The 20,846-nt window shown below is 45.2% G+C and overlaps 2 protein-coding genes across 6 annotated transcripts in view; both read right to left on the reverse strand.

Moving 5' to 3' along the window:
* caskin2 (CASK interacting protein 2) overlaps window positions 1-12,780 on the reverse strand; it is a 32,423-nt gene extending 19,643 nt beyond the window's left edge. For 2 of the 5 annotated variants that reach the window (XM_023349135.1, XM_023349134.1), the window contains exons 1-3: window positions 12,449-12,780; window positions 8,797-8,999; window positions 928-979 (exon numbers count right to left, since the gene is read on the reverse strand). In XM_023349135.1, the coding sequence (XP_023204903.1) occupies window positions 928-979; window positions 8,797-8,890 (146 nt within the window). In that variant the 5' untranslated portion in view covers window positions 8,891-8,999; window positions 12,449-12,780. The remainder of the gene's footprint in view (window positions 1-927; window positions 980-8,796; window positions 9,000-12,448) is intronic. The other 3 variants (XM_014475064.2, XM_023349137.1, XM_023349138.1) reach the window with 3 other exon arrangements.
* Window positions 12,781-17,546: 4,766 nt separating this feature from the next.
* Window positions 17,547-20,684, reverse strand: mettl23 (methyltransferase like 23). Its single transcript, XM_014475065.2, has 6 exons — window positions 20,134-20,684; window positions 19,941-20,099; window positions 19,336-19,440; window positions 18,991-19,228; window positions 18,836-18,920; window positions 17,547-18,075 (listed from the first exon to the last, which is right to left on the reverse strand). Exons 2-6 carry the CDS (start codon window positions 20,037-20,039, stop codon window positions 17,850-17,852), a joined length of 753 nt encoding a protein of 250 aa, XP_014330551.1. The 5' UTR covers window positions 20,040-20,099; window positions 20,134-20,684; the 3' UTR covers window positions 17,547-17,849.
* Between the last annotated feature and the right edge of the window lie 162 nt (window positions 20,685-20,846).

Raw genomic sequence — 20,846 nt, forward strand, 5'->3', positions numbered from 1 at the left:
CCAACCAAGGAGCCGACTCTTAATGGAGTCTAACTGCAGCGTTTCACAGCTTCATGGATCTGCAGACACCATAAAACCCCTTTTTCTGCCGAGGAACTTCAGGTGTTACAGCAAAATCTGTGACCCAACATTTTCTGACTGCAGGGGGCGATAGAGCGCAGGTACGTGTTGAAGAACAGCGAGAAGAAGAGTATTTGGTTAACTGCGTAAAAACTGATACAGCTGGGATTGTAAACTTCACGGCTCCTTTACTACCATCGCATTGACGGAGAAAATATACTGTATTACTTCGTAATTGACTCTGAAAACGTTTTGGCGGACCGTCGCACTGACTGCGTTGTGCTGTCGTTAAAATACGTAAACCAACTGCGGCCGTTTAATAAATTGTTAAACAACAAGTGCTCTGGTCGTTTTTAACATGACTTTAATGTTTCTGCCACCTCTTTAATCTAGTCATATAACACTTCAAATAAAACTTAACCCTCAAATAGCTAAAGTCACAGATTATGACGGCCAGGACAATTTGTGAGCAGGATCCTCTGTAAACCTGAAGCTTCAGGAGAAAAAGGGCTGCGATCCAGAATAAATCTGATCTGGAATAAACCTGGAAAACACTGAATAAACAACATTACTGACTCTGCAACCTAAATATGTTTCAAAATAATTAAATGGACTTTTGGATCATTTTAATTTAATTATTAAAATCTATGTCTTAAACACAGTTCAAATTAATCAAATTAATTAAAATTGTTATTCAGTTTAATAAAATCTTAAGGTTTGTGTTTAATCATAAAATCTCTTTTTTCACTTGAAGAAATACATTTTCAAGTGAAGTTTTAATTATGAGAAAAAGGAAAAGCGTTTAGAGGAAGAGCAGCTGCAGGAAGCCAGACAGGAACTTCCTGTCTCGGACTGTTGGTCACTGACCCGTCCGAGTCCTGGTAGTTGACGTTCAGCCTCTTGGTGGAACCCAGTAGCTCTGGAAGACACAAAACACGGATCTGGATCAGCAGGACATCAGAGGGAGCCGGAAACTAAAACCTATTCACACGACTCAGTCAGGTTTATTTCAGGTCCTGTCATCACAAATAATCCAAAACTACTGACAAAAACAAGCAACATTTTCTATTCCAAAAACCTTTCTGCTAAATTACTGAATAAATAGACATACGAGCTGAAAAACAAAGATTTATAGTTTTTAATCTTCAGGTTCTTCATCAGATTGGAGGAAAGTTCATCTTTCCAGAGTTCCTCTGACCATTCATGGAGCTTCTGTGGAAATGTGAACGCTGACTTTAGCATTAACTGCTGCATGTTTGGCATTGAGATGCTATTTTAGGCTAGCATAGCTTTGCTGATAGGCTAACTCCTCCTAGCACAACTTGAACACAACAACAATCATTTCCAGCATCCAATCAGATCGCTTAGAAGCAGAAATCAATCCCCAGTAGGCCGAGAGAAGCGGCTTCATAGCTGTTAGCGGATCTAGCTAGAGCGTCAGATTTACAGGTGGACAAGAAACCGGGTCGTTACTGGATGTTTCTGTGCGTCAGACGTATGGATGTACCAGAAACAAAATACAATTGTTCCTCCGCAGGACTTTGTGATTAATCACTGAAGCTAACAGTGAAGCCAACAGGTCACTGGCGCTAACGTTAGCCCCTCTGTCCTCCTGTCTGTCTCCTGCAGAGCGGCATAGTTAAAGCACCGGGTCTTCCTGCAGACGTGATCACGCCTCCAACAGTCGGAGCGCTGGAAGAGTCGGCGGGATTCCCGCTGGGATCACTCAGCTTGCTGCTTTGATAATGACCTGGATTTTAGGATTCCTGGGAATAAATCAGCAGAAAAACACGAAGCCAGAAACGAGGCGCAGCAGAAACAGGAGGGGGAGGGGCTGAGAGCAGATACTGCTGAAATAAATCCATATTTTACTAAAACCCATCCAGAGCTTCACTCTGAGCTCAGACTCTTCATCAGTCAGCCGCTCATCTTCATCGCCTTGCAGCTGCTGAGACTCGCTAACAGGAAGTCACTTTGTGATTGTTTTTGACTTTACATCCAATCAGAGTCGACCTGAAAACATCTGACACAAAGTTCAGCAAGTCATGAAAATGGAGGACAAAATTGGTTCGAAAGGCTCAAGGACAGCGGCCATCTTGAAAAATGGCCATCATCCTGAAACCCAAGTGGCTGATGGGAAATCTGAGAGACATGCAGCCTGAGGGGTTAGCATGTTAATGCTAATGCTAGTACCCATGTTTCTCCAGAGGACTCTGATTCTACTTCCTGTTTGGACTGAGGCTTGTTCTGTGGGTCAGTGTGAACCTGAACCAGGACCAGAGAACAGAACCAGAACCGTCACTGAGGCTTGTTGTGTGGGTCGGTGTGTTTCCAGAACCAGAACCTCTGGACCCAGCCCGCGGCTGCAGTTATTTCTGCTGCAGCTCTGCTGCCACAAGAATGCACCGCAGGCAGGAGGAGGTTCTGGTGCTGGCCCGTTTGGGCTGAAACAGAATCTGTAGTAAAACCTCTGCAGCCTAAAATTAGACGGCTCTGATTACAGGTCTGCAGAACTTTTTTGTTTCTGGGTTGGACTGGAGACAAAGAAGCGGAGCGGTGTGGTTCCGCTGCAGACCCAACACCATGGGTTTGCTTTTCCAGGGTTCGGGCCGCGGTCCAATCACAGCACGGTCAGAACCAGCAGCTGAAGGTTCACACAGCAGGAGCAGAACATGATGGCCCGGACCGGACAGGAAGTTCTGATCAAACGTCTCAACAATAACGCTGCTTCGGGTCGGGCGAGTCAGCTTCCTGCTGGACCGGTTCTGGCTAAACGGGTCAGAACTTTCTCTACAGCAGTGAGGGTTGAACTTTGCTCTGAGGAGTTCTTGATCCAAAAGTCACCAGTACGGCCCGGAAGAACCAGAACCAAGGACCAGAACCAGGGACCAGAACCAGGAACCAGAACCAGGGGCCAGAACCAGAACCAACATCTGGGCTTTGCTCAAGGGCCCACCGGTTCTGCTGGCCCGGTTCTGATCTCTGACAGCGGAGGGTTCATGACCTGCTGTGGTTCTGCCCGTCCCTCGCTGCTGTTTGATGGAGTCACTCTGAGGTCCGATTGGAGATGCAGTGGTACCGCCTCCTCCCCTTCCGGGTCGGGCCTTCAGAACCTGGCACAGGAACACTCAGCCGGACCGGCGCCGTCATATCTGAGCCCGTCCTCCACTCTGGAGCAGTGCCAGAACAACTGGTGGTATCGCCTCCCTGTTGGACTGCAGATGGGCCGGTTCTGGTCCAACAGAACAAGGTACCGGTTCTCTATCATCCTTCAGTCTGAAACAGGAAGCTGCTGAGTGGCAGTGCTCAGCCACTGGTTGCCATGGTGACTCCCACCTTTTCTGGGAGAGCTCACGGGTTGAACAGAACCTCCAGGTCCACTTTCTCCAGAACCAATCAGAGAAGAGAGAGTGGGCGTGTCTCTGCTCTCTGATTGGTCAGAAACCAGGAGTCCTCCAAAAATGGGAGACCCAGAAGGTTCTGGATGTTCTACCAGGTCAGAACCATCTTCACTCTGCACTGAACAGACTGAGTGATGGTTCTGATGGATCAGCTTAGTCGGATCCGGAGGCACATGATGTTCTGGACCAGAACCGGGCCGATATTCCAGGACAGAGAGAATGAAGTGTTCAGATCCAGACAGCTCCGTCTGTGAGCCGCTGCCTGGAGGCGCCGGGGCAGAACAATGCCCCCCCTGCACCCCTACTGCCCCCGCCCCGCTCTGAGGAACAATCAGTTTGGGAAAGGAAATAGGTGGGGGAGGGGGGTTCTGCTCCCTCGTGTCCAGAGTCACGGTCGGGTTACAGAGCGACGCCCCGCGCTCAGACGTCCTGAACTCGCTTCCTGACGGGAACTCCCTGAACACGGACCTGGATCAGTGGATCCGGACTCCCAGCTGGTTCTGACTGGTCCGAAACGTCCCGGTCCACTTCAGCTTCTCGCCCTGACAGAACCAAGTTCTGACCCGGTTAGAGACCAGGAGGGAAACGGCAGGAAGGAGGCTGGATCAGAACCGAACAGATCCAACGCCCGCACGCACCGTGGGAATGTAAACAACATAAAGGTCACCGAGGGGTCACGGCTGTCAGGAAGACAACGGTGGGGAGCTAAAGATTTAGCTTGCTAGCCAAATACTTAGGTAGAAATTTAACAGTTTTGAGCTCATTAAATATTCGGTTTGAATCTATAACATTTATAAATTAATAACAGTGACTGAAAAATGAACCGCCATGTTCCCTCTTATTGATCGCTGAATGACCCAGCGATCAATAACGCTCCAGCAGTGGGCGCCAGGAGCAACTCCAAACACGGTCCAAATGTTCAGGTTTCCTAACTAACGTCAGGATTCATCCTGAGCTGATGTCAGCAGAACCAGAACCAGAACCAGATGTGAATAAAATCTCTCCGCTGCTGATGTTCCGTCACCATTATTTGATGAATCTGTTTTCTGCGTTTTCGTTCATTCTGCTAATTAAATGCGACTGTGATGCGTTCACTGACTCCTGGTACCGTCAGTTCATTATCATTGCGTTTAGTTTTACCGTCTGGATTCTTCAGCTGCTGAACTCTGATGTCAATGATGGAAAACTCGCTTAGATGCTTCAAAAACTCCCGGCTTCAGTTCCGAACATGTAGGAGCACCGGATCGGGTTTCGTCGGATCGGGTTTCGTCGGATCGGGTTTCGTCGGATCGGGTTTCACCGGATCGGGTTTCGTCGAATCGGGCTGCTGTGAACGATGTGCAGGTGTTGTGCTGAGAATCGTCTCCTGTCTGGTTCTGGTTGAGATGTTTGGACTCCATGTTGGTTCAGCTTCAGGCCGAGTCCAGCCGTGGAGTCATAGGTCAGAGGTCGTCTTCAACTGATGGTGTTTGCTCGCTAAATTCTGCAGTGCTAGCTCTCAGCAAGCTGTGAATGGTGGAGGAAAGAAGCTCTGGATCCAAAGTTGTGGTTCTGTTCGCTGGTTTGGGTTTCTTTTGAAGGTTTGGTGATCTTCCTACAGATCCAGATCAGAACCTAAGGTCAGGATCGATCCGACGTTCCTGGTACCGCTGCGTTCAGGAGAGGGAAACATCAGCATTCCTCTGCTCCACAGAGCTTCCATCCGAACGTTACGCTAGCTTTCAGCTCACGTTTAAAATGTCGCAAAAAAGTAAAAAAGGGAAATGAATGAATGAATTAAGTGTGTTTCCACTTCCTGTTTGGAGCGAATCAACCAGGCTAGTGTGATGTCATCAGATGTTGATGCTACACATGGTAAACAGGAAGTAGCGGTCGGTAGCTATCATGGAGCAGAGAGACTGTGGTGTCGCTGGTGAGGCTCAGACCCACCAGCAGATGGCAGCATTCGAACTTATTCAGCTATCGTTTCCATCTTTAGCACATTATCGACCACCTCAAGTTAACGTAAAAACATCATCGACTTTTTCTAATGCAATATTTAAAAACACGCTGACTAAATCTGTTTCCCTCTGACTAGTTCTGACCAAACTCTTAAAACGTCTTTTATGAAATTAGCTGTTTTTCCATCAACAGTTTTATGCTGAGAGAAACGGAAAAACTGAAACGTTAGAATAAAACGTCAGTCCAATTAAAACTATAGAAATATGTTCAGCTCACATCTATTATTAAAATATTCACCAACAAAAAGGTTTTGAAATGAACTGATTGTTCATTTATTTCATAGTTTGTGAATAATTACTTTCTGACCCTCAATTAAAAATTTGAATCAAGTCCCAGCACTAATTTTCTCCTTCTGGTTCATTTTTATTTATATGGAGCCGATCTTCCTCCTCCTCATCATCCTCGTCTCAGATGATCTTTTTGCTTTAATTTATTCATTAAAATCGTTGCTGCCACAGAAATGTGTTAAAGATGCAGATTTAATGAGGAACTGCAAGAAAAGTGGAATTTTTACCACTAAATAAACTTTTAATGACGTGAGAAACAAACTATCAGGAGGGAGCTGAAGAAGATGATGATGAATCTGATGAAGATGACAATGAGTCTGATGATGAAGACGATGAAGCCCCTCCCCCGACCCTCCCAGCCTTCGTCCCGGCTCCTCACTCGGCCGATGATGTCATCCCGCAGGAATGTTTTTCCTTTCCGGCTCCGAGGCGGGAATCCGACTCCAGACGAGCTCAGCTTCCCACGCCGCGCTTTTCCAGAAACAGGAAGTGGAAACTGGAGCTTCAATGGTCACTTCCTCCTCGGTTTAGTAGCTGCAACCGGTCAGAACCGGATCAGAAAGCCCGGATTCACCTCCGTGTTACAGATCAGAACCAGAACCAACAGAACATCAGTTGTTCCTACTGATGGTGGAAGAGCTGGGGGTCAAAGGTCGCTGCTTTATTCAGGTCAGAGGGGCCTTTTGTTCCCACTGTCACCGTGTGCTTTGCTCAGGATGAGACGGCGGCGGCTGCTGGAGGGAACATCCAGATCGATCATTAATAATCATTTCTGCTTCAGTTTATCGGGGATCAAAGGATCGTCCGGATTTATTCCAGACTGAAATAAAAGCATTAAAGCGTTTTCCGCTGCCTCCTTCCGTCCTCCATTTTGTTTCAACAGAGCATTACAGGGAGACAGCACCACCTTTCTGCAGACAGGTGGCGGTGTTCACATTTCCATCAGAGGTTTTTGGAGTTTTTTAGTGAAGAATTGTAAAAATGTTCACAGCAGAGCTGATTGGCTCCGCCCACTAGCGCTGTTCCTGAACTTCTCCGTCTAAATTTTGTGACCTTTGAACTCGGTGAAGCTCGTGTCAGATTCAGAAAAACCATAATGGGTCAAAATGTTTTTGTAAAGCAAGATGGAGGCCGACAGAAAGCAGATTGGTTTTATTTTGTAAAACGAATAATAGGACATTTTTAATGGATTCGGAAACATAGTAAATAAGAATTGATCTTTGAGTTCAAAACTACATATTTAGTTAAAAAATATTGTTAGCGACCACCAAATAAACAGAACCAACAGAACCGAAACCGAGCTGCCATCCGGTAGCAGAACCTGATGGGCCGACCGACCCGGCAGGAAGTTCTGCTGCAGCAGAATAAAGAGACGGGTTGGACCCGACAGAACCGGCTCTGAGGAACATGTAGCATAATGCAGCAGATAAAGGCAGCCGTCTCACACACACACACACACACAGTAACACACACACCATCATTTTCTGGTTTGCTAATGAAATATTTAGTTGTTGCAGCAACTAAACAACAACAGCAAACATTTATTTAGCTAATCAGTTATTTGGTTTGAAGCTACATGTTCAATATTTAAAATCTAGATATATTTTTTGCTAACTCATTTTTTGGCTTCATAAGGGTTAAATATTTAAATTAAAATAATGGCTTTGACTCATTATCAACATTTTTTACTTTCTAAATAAATATTAAGCTTTAAAGTTTAGTTTGAACTTTAAACTGTGACGTTTCTAATGACTGAATAACAAAATGAAAACATGAGCATGAATGAATGAACTCGTTTGTTTCCAACAAACTGCTGCCTGGTTTCCGGTTCTGATAGAACCCGGTCGGTTCTGATCAAACCGGATCAGAGAGCAGCTCAGTCACATCCTGCTGTGACCCAGTTTCTGCTTCCTGCACATCTTCAGCTCCCTCCGGCTCACCGGGGGCCTTGAGGGGCCCGGGGCCCGCCGCCCTGAGAGCCGCTAACACACAGAGACCCAGCAGAGTTCTGGTTCTGGTTCTGTACTGGAGGAAACGACAAATTTATTTTTATAAATCTTAATAAAGTGGATTTCTGGGTTATTTTCAGTTGTGTTTTTATTTGGCTTTAAAAATGACAGAGAAAATTAATGATCTGAAAAGTGAAGTTAAATTATTGAATTTATTTATTTGTTCAGAAAAACAACAAAGATCTTCTCCGATCATCAGATGTTTTCTCGGCTGGGTTTTCCTTGCTGCAGGTGAAACAGAGTCACAGTTTCAAACTAATTATGTATCAAGCTAGCTGCTAACCAGCTAAACCTTTAGTCTGTAAACTAAACCTTTAGCTGGATAACTAAACCTTTAGTCTGTAAACTAAACCTTTAGTCTGTAAACTAAACCTTTAGTCTGTAAACTAAACCTTTAGCTGGATAACTAAGTGTTTCAAGCTAAATATTTAGTTTGCTCCGTTGATATTGATTCTAAATAGCCCCTCTGGCCCCTCCCCCTCCCCAGAGCGACCTTTAACCTTTTAACGAACTTGTTTCCGATTCTGAAGCCAGACTTTTATCTGCCTGTAACGGACCCGGTACAGAACCAGAACCCGACCCAGAACACAGATGCTCTCCACGGTGGTTTTGGGTTTACAGAACCAGTTTCTGCAGAGAGCCGACTGGAAACAACCGATGACCTGGATAAAAACACCTGGGAGACAAAACGCTGCCTACAATACCCTGGAATACCCTGGAGAATCCTGGAGAACCTTGGAATACCCTACAATACCCTGGAATACCCTGGAGAACCTTGGAATACCCTACAATACCCTGGAATACCCTGGAATACCCTGGAATGCCCTGGAGAACCCTACAATACCCTGGAGAACCCTGGAATACCCTGGAGAACCCTACAATACCCTGGAGAACCCGATCCTGGACAGATCCTTCCCAACTGGAAGACGTTTTCTGGTTCCAGAACTAAAACTACGACAGGAAGTCCAATTAGAACTTCACATCATTTAAAACCAAACCCCGGAACCAGAACCCAGAACCTGACCCGTCTGGACTCACTGTTCCTGCTGGTCCTCAGCCTGGTCAGCAGCTTCTGGGTGGACAGCAGGTCTCCGCTCTTCACCGCCTGGAGAAGCTCCTGCTCCTTTCCCATCCTCCTCTTCCTCTTCGGACCGGACCGGACCGGCTTCACTGGGATCCTCTTCCTCAGAGCTTCATCCTGAGCAGCAGTTTCCTCTTCCTCTCCAGGAGGACCTGAGGACCTGAGAGAGGACAGGCAGCAGTGAGGAGGAGGAGGAAGATCAAATCATCAGTCTGATCTTCATCCTCGTCTCCGGAGTTTAAACACTGCAGGAAAAGTTCTGGTTCTGATCACATCTGGACCTGGATTGAAGAGATTTAAACATCCAGCTGAACAGGAAGTTTCTGTTTGTGCCGCCATCTTTAAATCCTCCTGAACCCAAAAGACCCAGAAGATCCAGGTGGAATCACCGCTAACAGTGACAGTTAAAATTAATCGATTATTGGTTAATCAGTTGCTGACGATTAATCGACTACTCTGAAGATTAATCAATTATGATGATTAATTGATCATTTGGATAAAATAAATGAAAATTTTGGCTATTTAAACCTGTTTAAAACAATATTACACATTAAAAATGCACATGAACAGATCATTTGTTTCTTATTTTAAATCAGAAAATCAACATTTATTGCCTGAAAGTCACCAGCAGCTTCCTGTTAGGAAGCGTTTGATCATTCAGAGCGACAGAAACTTTTCTTTTTTAAAGCAAAATGTTTAGATTTTATTTATCTGTTCTCCTCTCAGCTGATTGTCTTTTACTGAATCTGCATTTACCAGTTAATGATTAATTGATTTCTTCATTAATCAGATTAATGTTTGGAGCTCTTTGCTAGTTCCATCCATTCATCCATCTTCTTCCTTCTATCCAGGGTCGGGTCACGGGGCTAGCAGCTTCAGAAGGGAGGCCCAGACTTCCCTCCCCAGTCTCTTGTTCCAGATCCTCCAGGGGAATCCCAAGGCGTTCCCAGGCCAGCAGAGGAACATCGTCCCTCCAGTGTGTCCTGGGTTTTCCCCTCCTCCCACTGGGACATGAACTCCTCACCAGGGAGGCGTCCAGGAGGCGTCCTGACCAGATGCCCCTCAACTGGCTCCTCTTGATGTGAAGGAGCAGCGGCTCTACTCTGAGTCCGATGACTGAGCTTCTCTCTCTAAGGGAGAGCCCAGCCACCCTACGGAGAAAACCCATTTCGGCCGCTTGTATCCGCGATCTCGTTCTTTCGGTCATGACCCAAAGCTCATGACCATAGATGAGGGTGGGAACGTAGATCGACCAGTAAATGGAGAGCTTTGCTTTTTGGCTCAGCTCTCTCTTCACCACGACGGACCGGTACAGCGCCGCTTGACGGCAGACGCTGCGCCAATCCGCCTATCAATCTCCCGCTCCCTTCTTCCCCCATTCATGAACAAGATCCCGAGATACTTGAACTCCTCCACTTGGGGCAGGACATCCTCCCCCGACCCGGAGAAGGCACTCTACCCTTTTCCGGCTCAAGGCCTCGGATTTGGAGGCACTGATCCCCATCCCGGCCGCTTCACACTTGGCTGCGAACCGCTCCAGCGAGAGCTGCAGATCACGGCCTGATGAGGCCAAAAGGACCACATCATCCGCAAAAAGCAGAGATGAGATCCTAAGGCCACCAAATCGGATCCCCTCAACACCTTGGCTGGTCTAGAGATTCTGTCCATGAAAGTAATGAACAGAATCGGTGACAAAGGGCAGCCCTGGCAGAGTCCAACTCTCACCGGAAACGAGCCCGACTTACTGCCGGCAATGCGGACCAGACTCTGACACCGGTCATACAGGGACCTGACAGCCCGTATCAAAGGGCCCGGTACCCCATACTCCTGGAGAACCCCCCACAGGGCTCCCCGAGGGACACGGTCGAACGCCTTCTCCAAGTCCACCAAACACATGTAGACTGGTTGGGCGAACTCCCATGCACCCTCCAGGATCCTGCCGAGGGTGTAGAGCTGGTCCAGTGTTTCACGACCAGAACCAGAACCACCCTGTTCTTCCTGAACCCAGCCCCTCCCCCATGGGCAACTCCAGAGTGGAAGTATGTCCAGCCCCTCTCAAGGAGGCTGGTTCCAGAACCAGAGCCATGCATCCAGGTGAGACCGACTATTTCTAGCCGGAACCTCTCGACCTCACACACTAGCTCCGGCTCCTTCCCCACCAGAGAGCTGACATTCCACGTCCCAAGAGCTTCTGCAACCGAGGATCAGACTGGCAGGGCCCCCCCTCTCGGCCGCCACCCATCACACACTGCACCCGACCCCTTTGGCCCCTCCCACTCCAAGGAGGGGGGGCCCATATCTCCTCTTCAGGCTGCTTGTGAAGCGTTTTTAATGATCCCAGATCAGATCAGCAAGGATGCCAACAAAACATTTCTGCTTCAGTTCATCTTAATCAAACCCGAATAGAGCCAAAAACGTAACAAACCGTTTAGAAAGGTTTGAACAAAAACCCTGCACAAGAAAATCTCTTTTTTTTTTATCCATCCTCCATTTAATTTATGTATTTTAAAACTTTCGTGGAACTAGTGGCCTTTAATGGGCTGGAGTCAGGAGGCTTTTATTTTGAAACCCATTCAGCTCTCTTTGATCCAGGTCCAGACCGGTTCTGGATCAGAACCAAGTCTGCTTCTTTAGTACCACAAACTCTGATCGTCATTATTTGTTAAATTCATCAAAAAGTTGATTTATTTAACTTGTTTGGTGTCGACTCGCTGATCAATATTTATGTTTCCAAAACGATTTCACATCAGAACATTCATGTAAAAATGTTTTTCTATCCAAAAGGTTCTGTCACAGACTGAACAGAGAGAAAACTGAGTGGAAGGAAAACATTCAAAACCGAAAACTCTACTGGATTGTGTACCAAAGTCCTTTCAGCAGTTTGGAGGAGACGAACCTGATCTGGACTCAGAACCTGAAGGCAGAACTTCTCTGTCCGGAGCGGAATCAGGAACCACGCTGTTTGATTTCCACTTTACCAGTTTTTCCTTCCACTCAACGTTCCATCAATCTCCTTGAATACTCACTCTAGATGAGTCTTAATTCATATAAATTTCATTTTTTAAATGAATTAGTGATCAAACTTATTGCCTGTAGAAGAAAAACTGGTCTCGAGGGAATTTAAAGCCTCGTGAAATGTGATTTTTTTTTACCTTCAGGCCCTCCGTAGTTTACACAAACACACCTGTGACAGGTGAGGTGACAGGAGGCTTTAATTACGCCACAACAAGCCCTGCGGCAACAGGAGCTGCTCCAGCTCCGCGATGAAGAGGAGGTCAGAGCTTCATCCCGGATCCAGTCTGTTATGTAACGGAGAGGTTCCGTCAGTCCTCCGGGCTCTGTGGGTCATCCAGAACCCTCTACCGGGACCGGAACCAGAACCAGAACCCTCTGCGTCTCTTTTTCTCTTTCAGAAAATAAAACTTTCACTTTCTGTGGAACCAAACGCAGCAGAGATGCTGTAAATCACGACTCGGTTCAGGTACCTGAACACAACATGGAGGCTCCAGAACCGACCTTCGGACCGAACTTAGACCCGATCCAGAAAGAACCTTTTCCCCCCTGAAATCAGAGCCAGAACCCCCGGTCGGAACCTGGAAGAAGACTCACCTTCAGGCTAAAACTTTAAATCCACCAAACTCCCGGGAAGAACTGCGGGGAAAGTCCGACAGGAGCTGGAAAAGTGGAGCCCGAATTCCCAGCGTCCAGAAAACGGGAATGCTCCAGAAAAGTTCAGGTTTTCCCGCGCTTTACCTGGACCCAGAAGGCACCGGCTGTGGGTTCTTCACGGTTCCGGGCTGAAGGTCCAGTTCGGCTCCTTTAAACGGGTTCGGGTGGTCCCGCTGCTCCAGCTTTCCCTCCTCTCCCTGAATGCCACATTCTGGACTCTCCTGAATTTTACTCACGCTGTCAAGTTAGCCTGAAGGCAGCAGGAAGCATCCGGATCAGGCCTTCAAAATAAAACCTCGGCTTTTAAAATTCAACATTTGTCTCTAAATGTCTCATTTGTCACTAAATGAAAATAAACATATGAAAATAAAAATGAGTATTTAAAAATCATTCATTGGAGTTAAGAGAGAAATATTTTTACACTTGTATTCCCATCGTACAATAAAACAAAGAACAGCTCAAATCAGTTGGTTTCTGTTCTTACATTATTCAATAGTGAAGGTTTTTATTTAGATTGAAATAAGGTTTAAAGCAACACAAAGTCTTCATCTACACATAGTGAGAAAGATTTTATTGTGATGGAACATGAAAATGAAATCTGATTTTTTTTAACCATAATTTTTAAAAAATATTTACAAATGTCAGAAAATATTTTAAATAACTTGCTTTTATTTCAGTCATTCCTTCTGGGAGTTGACCTGAATTAAACATCGAAGTAAATAACAACTGGAAAAGAAAATGGTTGACGAGTTTGGCTGACATCACTGAACTACGGAAGCCCAGAGGGTCTATCCATTTAAAAATATATGTCAGTTTTACAAAACGTAAATCTTCATAAACAGAAAATAATTGATGAAACTGATTTATTGCCCAGTCCCAATTTGATGTTCTCGTACCAAACATGTAACAACTAGGCTTTTATATTGAAACCCCAATCGGTCCTCTTCCGGTTGTGTTGTCGCGGCTCCGCGGAGCTTCGAAGGTCCGTCAGACTCCTTCCCTCCGCTTCCAGTCACTTTCCCTGCAGGTTTTAATGAGACCGTCAGAGGAAAATTAAAAGTTATTCCAGGTTTTCCTGAACGTCTCATCCCAGTCTGGGAAAAATTAGTTCAGCAACAAATCCCAGTTAGTGACCAAATCACTGAACTGGAGGATTTCATGTTGCTCCATCAGCAAAGCAGAAGATCCTGAACTCATCCACTGCTCTGATGGTGGAGGAGGTATCATGCTGAGGGTCCAGTCCATGATCATGAAGGTCTGGCTGAGGAAGAGGAGGGTCCAGCTGCTGCAGCTATCCCAGTACTGAACGCTGGGATCAATCCAGAGTGACCAGTTTGAATCAATGTTTCCTCCTCAGCCAGAGTAGGTTGGAGAAAAAACCAACCTGCTGCTGCGCAGAATAAAAATCCATATGAGGTTTAGAAATGTTAATGTTTGATCAGGTTTTAATTTTTCTCTTTTAATCGTTTCTGCTGCTGAGAAATCTGACCGTAACAGAATGATGACTTTAATTTATTACAATGTGAACAAGCACTGGTGGGAACACGTCCGCTAAAGCGCTAACAGCAGAGCTAATTCTTCATTCAGCTTCATAAAGTTTAGCGCACTTAGCTTCACCTAAATTCATTTTCCAGATAAAATCTAAAGCAACAATTTTCTTTGCTGTCTTGTAAACTTTCAACTGAATAAAGTTCAATATCTGTGTTGAAGTTTAGATTATGAACTGCTTTTCTTTAGCTAACTAGACGTTTATATATATTAATGCTCTTAATTTGAAGTAGTGAATACTGTTTACACTGCAGTTCCTCATGTTTTCTTTTTAAATAATACGCACAAATTCAAATATATGGATTGTTTTGAGAGTCTCCTCACATTTCATTTCAACACAGCCGATGTTAGTGCTATAGCATTAGCTTCTGCTAAGTAGCGCTGTAGCATTAGTGGGATTAATGTTTATGATTATTGCTTTCTAGGCCAATTTAAAACTAAAAGCACCAAAGTCTCGACTCACAAAGCTGTTTGATTTTCAGAGATTCTAATCCAGACATGTCAAATGTTTTATCTGGTAATAAAAACTGAAAATAAAAAGTCATTCAGGTTTTTGAGACACGATGCAGGGTGAGGAGAGAAGACATGCGGTAAAGGTCGCCGGGAGTCGAACCCGCGACGTCCACGTCGAGGACTAAGGCCTCCAAACGTGGCGCGTGCTAACCCGCTGCACCACCACAGCAAACCCTGACACGATGCAGTTTAATCAAATGATCAGATTCTTCAGGACCTATGGATCAATAATCAGCAGCTTACAGAGAGAATATGGTGCAGAAGAAAGATTTATCCTGGGAAACATCAGAGATACAGATAAAACTGTTAAAACTGCAAACATGCAGCAGAAGGAGAAATTCATAGAAAAGAACCGGCAGGATGAAGAGAGCGAGTCGAAACTCGGCGTGAAGCCGGGAGGAGCTGAGGCTCAACGAGGAAACGAGACTAAAATCACTGCGAAAAAACAGAAACATGAAAAGATCGTCAAAGAAAACCGGATCAGAGAAACTTTAGATTTAATGTTCATCCAAAAAAACAAGTCAGAGATTCTGATCAATAAAATCGATCCACTAAAACCCATCGACTAAAATTCCTGTTCACAGACGGGTTGATCTCTATCTTCCCTCGTCACAAACTTTAATTCGACCTTGTTATGCGTTTCTTTAGAATATAAAATGTGTAAAGTGATTTAACTGAATTTGCGTTCATGTAACTTTTTATAACTTCTGTCTGAATGAATCAGTGAAATGAGTTTTTGCTTCCTGTCATTGGAGCCGTCGACATGCTCGACCCGGTTTCACCGGGTCGGAACCTGCAGGTCTCTGCTTCATCTAGACAGAAATCGTTTTTCTCCGTCTCAGCCGAAGCGTCTGGACTTTTTAATGAACTCCTCATCATCTTATAAACCCGGTTTCCTCTGTAAAGTCGACCTTTAAACAGGATCCAAACACAGTTAGGTTCACATAAACGACTTGAAGAGAAAAGACATGGAAAAGAAGTTTTAAGGAAAAATACAAAAACATTTAAAGTAAATATATTAAAGAGAATTAAAACCCTAAAAGTTCCTGAGGAGAGACAGACATTACAGGAGTTCCTCCTCAGCAGCAGATCTGCTTCATGTTCAGGTCATAATCATGTAGCAGTGATTCCGACCCAAACTCAACTTCCTCCATCAGAGGATCGGGAGCTGAGGGTCCTGGTGATGGGAACCGACGGCCTCGTCCAAAAGGTCCAGGAATCCTCTGAAAAACAAAGCAGAGGTTCCAAACGTCCACCTGACTGCTGGGTCAACATCTGCTGTCCATCCAACGCCGACGGTGTTTCTGTGACCATCGACAGATTAGACACCAGGACTCTGTGTGACTCAGACGCCATTAGAGCGATGACTGAAAAGAGCAGGGAGTACATCTCCAAGTCGGCACGCCACGACTTCCTGCTGGTGCTGAGCCAAAGCCAATCAGCGGACGGAGAAGGAGGAGGAGAGACGAGCACAGTCTCATTGAAGCACTGAAGAACATGGCCGCTGTGTTCAAGAACATCTAATGTTAAAATGCTGAAAGAAAGTCTCCAAAAGGACGACGCAGAACTCTGCAAGCTTTTAGAGGACTGCTACATGGTGACGTACGAAAAAGCTGAAAATGTCCCAAAAGACGTCAGGAAAGGCATCAAGATCATCGCCGAGCGCCGGACAGAACCTGCTGCAGCCACAGGATGATGGAGGCCCAGAGCAGGAAGGAGGATGGAAACGGGAAAACTTTTCTCTGCCAGTCTGGGAATCGCAGTCGGATACTTTCTCTACTGCTGGATGAAAGGTCTGAGGGAAACGGCTGCGTCTGCTGCCACTAAAACGTTTCAGAGGAGCACGAACCGTCATGAAGCTCAGAGCTTCAGCAGGTCCAAACCATTCCACCTGAAACCACAAACCGGTTCTGATCCGATGAGCGCCAAGCTCAGCCAGGCTGTCGCTTCATCATTTATCATATTTATCATATTCTGTTGGCTTCAACCTTTATTTTATACATCTAAAGATCAGATGATAAGATTTTATTCATCCAGAACATTTAATCATTTAGTAAACGACTGAACTGAAATGTAAGAACTTACTGTTATTTTTATTTCTATAGAACTGTAACTCTGGTCAAATGTTTTCTCCTCCTGAACATTAATGACTTTTTAACCAGGATGTGAAGCTGCAGGTTTTATTCATTTATGATGATCTTAACTGTTTCTGTTTTGGTTCTATAAACTGTTCAGAGACATTTTGATCTCAATGTTTGTATCGTTGTTCTGCTGGGAGGTTTTGGGCTTTGCTCGGTACTGTAAAGTTTGTTCTGGTCGATTCTGGACCCGGTTCTGCTCTGTAAATCATCCTGTCTGAACCAAATTACAAACATTTCAGCTTCGCAGTAATCTGTCTGAGTTTCATCTTGGTTTATCTGCTGCCTTTACTCCAATCATCCTGCAGATAAACAGGAAGAAACATTGAAGTTTAGCCTCATGAATGTTTTTCATCTTTAATCTGCATAAATCTGTCTGAAGGCAGTTTTGGGAAAATCATGTTTGTTAGAGAATCCAAAGATTTTAGTCAAGTGAGAGTGAAACACATGGTGAAGTAAAACGACTCATTTTCTCCAAACGTTTCTCCAGTAAATCTAATAGTTTCTAGTAAAGTGCTGAGTGCAGCTTCAGGACCATTAAATGCAGCCACACTTTTCACTTTTTTTGTACAAACTATTGTTAACATCCGTGGATCTGAGGGACGTTATGTCACAAAAAACAGAAACTTTGGGATGGATGAGACACGATGAGGAAGAGCTGAATGAACGTCAGAAAGACAAACTAATCTGGTAGTTTCTGCAACAAATAATAAAGAGGCCGAGGGCCTGACTGTAAACTCTGGTCCTGAAACCAGAGAGCTAATCCCAGATTAGCTGCTTACAGACCCACCGTTTCTAAAGGCTCTGCAGAGAGAGAAACACACGACGAACCTGCAAGAGATTCATTTATTTACAGGAATTACAGCAGATATACAGACCGGACGCCGACCGCAGACCGGACGCCGCTAAACATTTTCTAATATTCCAGTTAATCTGCAGAAACAGAAATCTGGATAATCTGTTCAGGAGGGAGGGAAGATGCATCTCCCAGAAACAGGAAGTCCTCTCATCAAACTACAAACGTTCTCAGTGGAACGCTGCCCTCTGCTGAGAAAACTGAAAATCTGGAGTCAAATCCAGAAATATTCAAGATTCCCATCAGAACCTGAATCTGCCTTAATGTTTTCAATTCAATCAGTTTTTCACTGAGCAGCCGAGCAGCAGGCTGTGTGTCTGGGAGCAGACGGTGACCCCTGGGCCGGCGGGTTGACCCCTGACCCCCTGCTGATGATCATCATGTGGACGGTGTGGCTGCCCGGCAGCGCGGACCCGGCCAGCTCGCAGCCATCCGCGCCGAAGTCCGCCAGCGGCACCGAGACGCAGCGCAGCCTCCAGCGGCGGAGCAGGGCCTCCAGGGACCAATCAGAGCTGCAAAGTCAACCAGAGGTCAGAGGTCGGACACTTTACCGCACTGGCATTGAAACTTTGGTCTGCTGGTAAAAAATGTGTCAAACTTTCTCATTAAACCAAATTTCATTGCAGAAGCATTTTGAAACACCGACTGGAGTATTTCTGTCCGAACTACGAGAACATGAGAATAAATATTACGGGAATAGAGTCGTAATAATAATACGAGAATATTATTATTATAATATCATTATTATTATCATCATCATGGTTGAATGGAAATAATTTCACAATACGAGAGAAACTCATAATATTATCAGAATAAAGTCATAATTATAAGGGACAATCTGAATTGAAAACCAGGAATGTTGAACATTTTGTGAAGTTATACTTTGATTTATTAATAACAAAATATTTCCTCTTTCAATCCATCAACACCAGATTATCAGCAGCAGGACTTTGTAATTACTGAGCAAGAAGTCTGTAGAACAAAAAATGACTTCATTCCTTACATTTGAAACCTTTTTCTGGTAACGTCGTGTCTTTATCCTCCTGACTGAATCAAACTCCTGCCTGTTGTAGGTTTGATGCTGCAGTCGGAGGTTTGCAACATTTCTGATGTGACACATTTTCATTTTTCTGGAGATTTTAATTTAAACCACCTGCTAGATCCAGTCTGGATAAATGTTCTCAAACCAGAGGTTGAGAAATGAAATCCCGATTTAAATATTTCACCCCTTCCAGCAGAGGACCTGCTAATGGCAGCTAGCAGCAGCCGTACCTCCTCACTTGGTACGTCGTCCAGAACTGAGCCTCCGGGTTTTTCCTCAGCAGGCAGACAAACGTCACCAAAACATCTTCAAAATCTGGAAGCAGAAGCAGCAGCTCAGCCACGGCGAGGAGGAGTGAGCCTTCATCTCCGAGTCTCACACCGACCCTCGGGGTCGTAGAAGACGTCCGAGCCGAGGACGACGTCCTGTGGGGGCAGCAGCAGCAGCTCCGGGGTCACGTCCCCCCAGCTGAGGCCCAGCACGCCGACGTCCCGCAGCCCGTTGGCCGCGCAGCTCCGCCGGCCGTTCTCCAGGCACCGTGGCCGGTCCGATCCGTCCGACAGCGACACGCGGGCGCCGCAGCGGGCCGCCAGAACGCCGGGGAGACCCACACCAGCACCGAGCTGAGCACAGGAGGGCCGACATGGGGTCAACACAGGGTCACGGGGTCAGAAACTGGCCTGAAACTCAAAGGCCAGAAGGTTTCCTTCTGGGTACCCGTCCTCCTCACCTCCAGCACCGCCCGGCCTCTCAGCTGGTCTCGGTGGAACCACAGGTACTGGGCCAGAACCACGGCGCAGGGCCACACGTACATCCCATACTGAGGGTCCAGAACCTGAGGGAGTCAGAACCGAACAGGAACTTCTAATAACTCAGCTCTAACAGCTTCTCGTTTCAAATTCAAACTTTAGAAAATCTTTTGCATTTCCCAGATGTTAAAAAAACCAATAGGAGGTCAGCATTTGTTTTATATTATGTGAAAGTATTTAGGCCAGACTGAGACTTAGTTTTTATTATGAGAATAAAGTCATAATGCTAGTAGAAAAAAAGCCCAATGTCAGCAGAAAGTCAGAAAATTAGGAGAAAATTTTTGTTTTAATGAGAAAAAAGCTTGAAGAGTTCTGCAGATATTTTCCTATTTGTAAAACTGATACCACAAGATAACTTTACAAGATGCTCAACATTCCTCTTTATTTTCATTACTTTTTGTGGAGGAGTTATCATAAAATTACAACTTTATTCTGGTAATAAAATGACTGTATTGTCATCTCGTAATTATTATTGCTGCAGCCTGGAGCCCTGGATATAACAGGTAGCGGAGCAGCAGGGACAAACCTCTGGGATGCAGACACTCAGACTCTCTGGGCTTTTCGCGTCTTTAAAGGTGAAAACTCTGCAGGCTGCGCTGGCCGCCTCCTCTCCGCTCTCCTCCATAATGTCCACCAACTAACCCTGAAGCTAAACCATTCAGGGTTAGCTTAGAATCAGTGGTTCGGTCAGAGCCACTGACCGAACCACTGAGTGGATCTGAACTCCGCCAGAATCGCCCCGACAGCCACGCTGGTAGCTTCTTCCGCGGTTAGATGAGGGGTCCGTTCCGTAGCAATCCGCCGGTGTGTGAGTCAGTTAGAGGTGCTAAAGATCGATGATGAAAAGTTTTCTTTTTAAGTATCACTGGTAATCATGATTAGCATAAATATGCGAAGCAAAAGTATGAATGATTATAAATCTAAACAAATTATTATTATACTATCAATTCTTGATAATGTGCAAAAATGAAACTCTTTATCGATCAAAGCCTGTTACTTTGTTTGCTAATTTAGTATAGAATCTTGGCTTAGCCATCGCAACATCACTTAGGATAAATCAATAAATTAACAATAAAAACAGCAGCAGCAACGCATCGTTAATAAAGCAAGTTTAGAAGAAGGCTGAAATAAAACGCTAACTTCTCCTTCGCAGCACGCCGCTCTCTACACCGGCTAGTAAATCGGGCAGAGTATCTGTTTGTCTCGTAAATCCCGCCCAGTGTTTTTGGTGCGTTCCTGTTTTCTCGAAAGTCGCAATACTGGAAATGTCCTTCAGTGTGTTCTAGCTGGAACAGGAAGAGCAGAAGGATCTGCTAACTGATGTGCTCAATAACTGATCTAATTATTATATTATTAAACGTCCAAAAAGGTCAAACTTTTCTTTATTTCGTTTGAACACAAAGAATGATGGCGTTTAATATGAAATAAACAT

The sequence above is a fragment of the Xiphophorus maculatus genome, chromosome 16 (assembly GCF_002775205.1).
Source record: "Xiphophorus maculatus strain JP 163 A chromosome 16, X_maculatus-5.0-male, whole genome shotgun sequence".
Lineage (NCBI taxonomy): Eukaryota > Metazoa > Chordata > Actinopteri > Cyprinodontiformes > Poeciliidae > Xiphophorus > Xiphophorus maculatus.